The sequence below is a fragment of the Peromyscus californicus genome, unplaced genomic scaffold (genome assembly GCF_007827085.1).
Source record: "Peromyscus californicus insignis strain IS unplaced genomic scaffold, ASM782708v3 Scaffold_16__1_contigs__length_79575227, whole genome shotgun sequence".
Classification (NCBI taxonomy): Eukaryota; Metazoa; Chordata; class Mammalia; order Rodentia; family Cricetidae; genus Peromyscus; species Peromyscus californicus.
Window position 1 is genome coordinate 8,158,924 of NW_026294458.1, and position 7,016 is coordinate 8,165,939.

A 7,016-nucleotide genomic window follows, 5' to 3' on the forward strand; every position below is an offset into this window, starting at 1 on the left:
GTCAACTGAGCCAGTGAGTGGACTTCAAGCCCCTCTGAGGCTCCCAGGAATAGCACCAGGGACATCCAGACTATAATTAGCCACTTCTACAAGTTTATAAACCTGAGGCAGGGGGATGCTATGAATGGGGGAAAAGAGGCACAAGAAGCCAAGCTAGTTTAAAAAGTAGGGGTGAATTTAACTCCAGGTTTGCTCTAGGCCACAGAAGACACCCATACCAACAACTGAGAGTGGACTGCAGGGGTCCATGCTTCCTACCCAGACCACCCTGGGTTCCCAGCCCAATGGCTAGTGACATGAGAGGTCTCAAGATGCTGCCTTTGGGCCAGTGAGAGCCCAGGCTCTGGGCTTCCACCAAGAGATGGCTCCAGGCAAGAAGAATTTCATGGTTCTGTAAACATCTGCTGAACTAGGAGGAAGCATCCTGGACCAGAAGCTGGAAGATAGAAGGAAGGCTGGCTTTTCATTCCCTTTGAAATAAAGCCTGTTTGCTAAGAGCTTCCCAAATCCAAGCCCTAAATAGATTGTCCATGGAAGGTCAACGGATCCCCTCAGGGCAGGGTCAGGCAGCAGCTGCTGGAGATAAACCTCGCTTTTCTGCAGACTCAGGCCTTTCTCTCACACAATTAATGGGATCCTGTGCCACTTCCCCTGGGGAAGCAGAACAATAGCTGTGCCTGCCGGAGCAGGTGGCCTGCCTGGCAACCTCCTACCAGAGACTGGGATTCATGTCCCCATATAGTCCCTGGCTCCAGCTCCCTGCTGCACTCTAGCCGTACTGACCGCCACCTACTCCAGGATCAGATCCATTTGGAGCCTTGTCCCACCTCTAGGGCGACTGATTTAGTTTTATTTTATTTGGCTAGTGATGGAACTTGCTAAGCAAGTGCTTTACCCCAGAGCTACCTTGCCTAGCCCCAAATGCACATGTACACCAGGATTTCTGTCTGCTCCCTGGAAACTTCTTCCTGGAATCCTGCTGAGATATCTCCTCTTCAGGGAGCCTTGCTGCTTCCCTTCCTACCTGGTGCTTCATTGGTGGTTTATTAAGTGTCCTGGGCTGTGTACTCTGGCGGAGAGAGTGTCCAGTGCACAACAAATTCCCAAGGAAGTAAAGTACTTTTCTGTGTCTTGATGGGTCGCTTGGACCACCTTCAATCTTGGAGGAGGCTTGAGGAAGCAATGTGAACCCTAGCTGCCCTTTTCTGGAGTGGTTCTGGTCCCATTGCATGCTGGGGAATATGAAGTCTGAGGTTCCATTGCCAACTCCTAGAGATACTGTGAGGCTGTTACCAAAGGTACGTGAACTTGCTGGGACCACCCTGGGTGTCAGGATGGGAATAGTACAAAAATAGTGAGCAGGCAGGAAGGAGGGGAGCATGCCCTGTGGTTTGCAGTCCCAACTAGCTGAAAGCAGTAAGCTGCTTCTTGTCTGGGACAAATGAATGGCAATAATCACTGTGTTGAGACTCCAGACACTGGTAGGAAAGTCAACAGGCAAAATCTATCCTGGCTTGGACCTTCTGGGGCCTGGATGTAAAGAGGTATCCTCAGATGTGTCCATCAGTGCAACCTTGCAGAATAGCAAGACAGACAGACAGACAAGTCAGCAGCAGCAGGAAGACCGGTTTAAGACCCACAGGAAGGTGGATCTGATCAATGTGTGGAGTGTATGCTCCTGGCCACATGGTCAGTCCCAATCACTCACAGTCACCTAAGTCTAGGTTGTAGCCAGGATCCAGAGCTTTGTCAATGGGCAATGAGAGCCATAGAGGATTATAGGCAAGGACTTGCAGGAGCTGCCTATAGCTTCCTGGAGCAACTGCCTGAAGCAGGAGGCTTCAGGCAGTTGCTCCAGGAAGATAGCACAGAACTTGAAGGGATGGAGCTGGCAAAATGCATTTCCCTGGCCTAGAGCAGGGGAGAAGGACTGAGAGGGTGAGCCTTGGAGTTTATACCCACTGGGCAGGGGAGAGGGTCTGCAGAAAGGCAGGGAAGGGTTTACAGAGGTAGAGGGCAGCAGAAAATATATGGTGGCTGGGAGGAGCTATTCTACCTATCAGGAGAGTTGGTTTGGGTCAGGAAGGGTTTGTACATGAGGTTCTCCCTGCCCCAAGGCCTGACACCTTGTTCTAAGCACCTTTCCAAGCAGGCACTGGGCTTGCCCCATTGACCTCTCACTCAGAGCCATCTCCAGGAGGAAGCTGGGGCCCAGAAGGGAGAAATTTACTAAAATCCCCACGTCTGTGGCTGGTCTCAACAATGGCATCCTTTCTCTATAGAGGGAGGCCCTGAGTTCTTTTGAGCATAGGAAAACAACAAAACAAAACTCCAAACACAACAACCACAAAAAAACCCAGCCCATCCGGAGTCTAGGGCTATCTGGAAAGAAACAAAGGGAATGGGAAGGCGAATGCTGGAAAGGGGATGGTGCCCTAGTTGGGCTGTAGGGCCGGGTGCCCCCACCTGAGCCTCAGGGACCCAGAGCGTCCAACCCAGTGGACCTTTCAAGAAATGGCTGGACCATTGTGCAGAAGAATGCCCGGAAATCCCGCGGCTCCCTCCTCCAGCGAGGATGGGGCTCTTCCTCCTGGCCAGGAAACTCCAAGTTGACTTCCGGAGGGTGGCCTGGGGGCTGGGGTGGCAAAGCACCACAACTGCTTGTACGACGGCAAGGCACAGTCTCTTTATGTCCCTCTGTGTCTCTGCTGTGCTGGGATCACAGTCTATGTGCTAGAGGAGAATGGGGACTGAGTGATGCTGCCTGACACACTGGACTTCAGGGGATGGAGGCAGGCAGCATCACAGAAGAGACAGCACAGGCCTTTGTGCGTCCACTTTGTACCAGGCTCGAGGTTCTAGGGAAGGAGTGTAGGCGGTGGTTGGGTAGATTCTCGGATGAAGTTATAATCAAGGGCATGACCAACACAGGCTTGCGGATCATCTCAGCTTGGTGTGCTGAGGGACAAGCAGTGTGGAGGTTTGTTTCACCTCTGCACAGGAGCTCCGGCTCATGGAGGGGTTGGAATAACCCGGGATATAGCGAGTGGAATTGGTCGGTGTAGGCATGCAGCTAAAATGGAGAGACAGGGCACGCAGAGTGCCTGTGAACCCTCCAAGGTCAGCCTGGAGTTGGACAGAAACTGTTAGGGGTCTCAGACTGCTGCCCTGCTGGGAGCGGTGGGGGCGAGCGGAACTAGTCCTGAGAGCTGTGGTTTCTTCAACTGTAACTGCCAGGGGGTCCGCGATTGGCTGTAGACCGAATGTCTGCTCATGGATTGGCTGGCCTAGCTCGGGGGCTGCGCCCTGGGGGCAGAGTCCGCCCCCCCGGGGGGGGCCTTCAAATAAGAAATCCCCAACAGGCAAGGAAAAACCGAGTTGGTGTTGTTGATCCTCCCTTCTGGTCCACTGCAGGAGGCACCGGAGACAAGGCACCAGAACTAGCTGAGCGCACAGCCCAGGCAGCACTGAGCTCACCCGGGAGGCCCCAGGGTCGTCGGGCGAGCATTCGGTCTTTAGCCATGGGGTCCGCAGCGTTGGAAATTCTGGGTCTGGTGCTGTGCCTAGTAGGTTGGGTGGGATTGATCCTGGCGTGTGGGCTGCCCATGTGGCAAGTGACTGCCTTCCTGGACCACAACATCGTGACGGCGCAGACAACTTGGAAGGGGTTGTGGATGTCGTGCGTGGTGCAGAGCACGGGGCACATGCAGTGCAAGGTGTATGAGTCTGTGTTGGCGCTGAGTGCCGAGGTGCAGGCAGCTCGTGCGCTCACGGTGGGCTCTGTGCTGCTGGCGCTGGTGGCGCTCTTTGTTACCTTGACCGGCGCGCAGTGCACCACCTGCGTGGCCGCGGGCCCAGTGAAGGCACGCGTGGCGCTCACCGGCGGAGCGCTTTACGCGTTGTGCGGGCTGCTGGCACTTGTGCCGCTCTGCTGGTTCGCCAACATCGTGGTCCGCGAGTTCTACGATCCCGCGGTGCCGGTGTCTCAGAAGTACGAGCTGGGCGCGGCGCTGTACATCGGCTGGGCGGCCTCGGCTCTGCTCATGTGCGGCGGGGGCCTCGTGTGCTGCGGCGCCTGGGTCTGCTCCGGCCGCCCGGAGTTCAGCTTCCCGGTCAAGTACTCGGCGCCGCGGCGGCCCACGGCCAACGGCGAATACGACAAGAAGAACTACGTCTAAGGGCGGGAGGCACGGCGGGGTCCTTCCCGCAGCCAAGCCCGTGATCGGAAGGACCGACGCGGGAAGCCGCACGTGGATGGCAACCACAGCCGAGTTGCGTAGCGGAGACTCCGAGGCAAGTCAGGCTGGGTTCCGGCCAGACTTTTCCGCGCCCACAGAGGGTCCTCTGACCGTCAGAACAGACTACGGGCACTTGTGAGGACCTGTCCGGCCTCCTTTTCTATGCGCAGTTGGCCGCGGCGTGGGTGGGGCTCTCGGATTTCATCGGTGAAGCAGGCACCGAATTGCAGCTGACGGTTCCTATTGAGACCCTGGGGAGTTCTAGATGCTGCCTTAATATCCAGTAGTTCCTGCTGACCTGAGAGGGCAGCTGGAGAACCCCCGGCCCGCAGCCTGGGCTGCCAGAGGGATGTGTCAGAAAGGGCATTTTCCTTGTTAGTGGAGAGGAGCCACTGAACCGAAGGACTTCACCTGGACCTCGTCTCATTCTAGCACTCCCCCAACGTGGGGGCAGCGAGGGAGGGACGCTGAGGTACCAGAGCCTTAGAGGGGCTTCCCTCCTCGCAGCTTGGGTGGGGTGGGGAGGGCAAGAATTTGCTTAGTAAATGGTTTGAACACTCTCAAACGTGTCCTGTCCTCTGTCCAGCTAGCCACTCTTTGTGCCCATCACCGCTATTCACCCATCACCCTCCTCAAAGTCTCCCACAGGGATCTCCCCAGTCCTCAACTGGGAGATGCAGTTACACTTGCAAGAAGCCAAGAATGTGGACAGAAAATCCCAGGGTAAGTGCTGGAGTCAGGCTGGGATATAGGAGGGGAAGCTGACCCCAGGAGAGGGTCCAGCTGGAACTTCACCTCATGAGAATGGATTTGGGTGGTGGAAAGTGCTGAGGGTAGGTAGCCAGGCTGTTAGCTTCTTCCAGCAAGACCCTAAAGCATTTCTTCCCAGTGCTTGCTCAGCTCCAAGTACCATGAAGCGGGCACAGACACTGTACACAGCCAGACCAGGCACTTCCCTCCTTTGTGGGAGCCAGGGTGAATCAAGGATGTCACCACCGGTCCTCACTCAGCTCTGACTGCAGTGAGTAACTGTTAAATGAGAGGCACTTGCTCAGAGGACCTGGGTCTGACTCCAGCCCTCTGTCCTACCTCCTCTGTTAGAGTGGCTTTACAAAGGGTCTAGGGTCTGTGTCCTCACTGTTGGTAATGCAACCGTGTTGACAACCACAGGGAGCCCGGGGTGTGGCTATCCTGGGGATAAGAGGGTGAGGGCCTGGGTTTCGGAAAAGACCCCATGAAGGAAAGGCAAGTAAAGCCATCAGCCACAGGGAGAGCTTATTGTTTCTCCGTATTTGGGCAACTTTACCTTTTGCTAAAAGACCAGAAACAGAAGTGAGTAGCGGATGGAGGAAGGGGCTACTAAGCCCTGACAGCAGGAAAGCTTGGCACCTGCCCCCCCACCCTGGCCTCCAGAGGTCTGTTCAGAAACGGTTGGGCCTCTTTCATTATCAAGTCTTTCAGGCCTGGTTGGGTTCCTCACAGTAAGGAATGTGTTAATCCTAAAACTATGAGCTCAGAGAGGCTCAGGACAGATTCTGGAATTGGGTGGAACGCATGGGGAGGCTGACTTTCCAGTGGCCTGAGTCCCAGCGAGACAGCACAGTGGAAACCTCATGTGCAGGCGCATGTGCAGAAGGGATCAAGGACAGCCGCAAGCTTGGGACAGCCAAAAGCTTGGGGACATGTGGTCCTAGAGCTGGCCCTGCGCCCTAGCTGGCACGCTTGACTGGTGGTGTACTCTTCCCACAGTAGTCTTTGCCCAGTAGTGTGGGAAGGCAGCTGCTCCACCTCCAAATGGCCAGGGTGGCTATGAGAAAGTAGTTAGCTGGTGTCACTACCAGCGGTCAGGAGAGGAGCCAGTCCCCACCCATTGTACCCCCTCATTTCCCCAAGAGCATCCTGGGTATTTGGCACCCCCCCTTCTAGGTCACTGTGTGGGCTTCTCACCACTGAATTAAAATTACCACCAGTACTTGGAATAGAGGGAGATGGCTTAGGCTACATAGTGAGATCCTGTCTCAAAAATCAAAACTGAAAAAAAGTTGAGAGAAACCTGCCTAAACAACTCCCCCTTCTAGGACTGTGTGCCGTGCTGAGCTCAGATGCCCAAGTGGGTATCTCTTCCTACCATGTCTGCTTCTCCTGTACTTATGTCCCTAGGAAGTAACCAGCCCTTCTTCACCTTCCATCCTCTCCAGGGACAAAAGTGCCTGTTGCAGTTAAGGGGGCAGGGGCCAGAGGTTCCTCTACCGTTGAAACGTTCTGTGGGTGGGTGTGAGCGATGCCGACAGAAGCCTGGAACAGTATTTCCATTCAGGCACTACTCAGCAGTTAGCCCTCCTTGATTTGAGGCCTCCCCATACTTCCCCATTTGCAAAGCTGTGTGACCCTGCATGCCTGCAGGGACCACTGGAGCACCGTGAATGGTAGGGAAGCTGAAGGCCATGGTGAAGGGGTGGCTACGACAGTGATACAGCTACAGTCTGGCAGGCAGTCCGGTCCTTCCTGGCATTACTGGGCAGCGGCCATCGCAGGTACTGGTTGTGAAGATACTTGGTACTGAAGGGCCTGCCCAGCCTCTGCCTATTGCCATCAGGAGGCCAGGAGAGCAGGTAGGGGAGACCTTGTCCCAGGGGCTGAGTAGAGAGTCTCTGTATTTCCTATCTGGCATGGAGAATGGCAGCACACAGGAACAATGTTACCCTGGGTCCCAAGAAGGCTCAGAGTACTTCCAAGTACGGACTAAGATCTTAGGAACAAATGGGATGGAACCGCAAA

The 7,016-nt window shown here is 55.2% G+C and overlaps 1 protein-coding gene across 1 annotated transcript; it reads left to right on the plus strand.

Annotated features, from left to right (window-relative positions):
- Positions 1 to 2,695: 2,695 nt before the first annotated feature.
- On the plus strand, positions 2,696 to 4,803 carry Cldn5 (claudin 5). Its single transcript, XM_052739733.1, has one exon. It carries the CDS (start codon positions 3,264 to 3,266, stop codon positions 4,176 to 4,178), a length of 915 nt encoding a protein of 304 aa, XP_052595693.1. The 5' UTR covers positions 2,696 to 3,263; the 3' UTR covers positions 4,179 to 4,803.
- Positions 4,804 to 7,016: the final 2,213 nt, after the last annotated feature.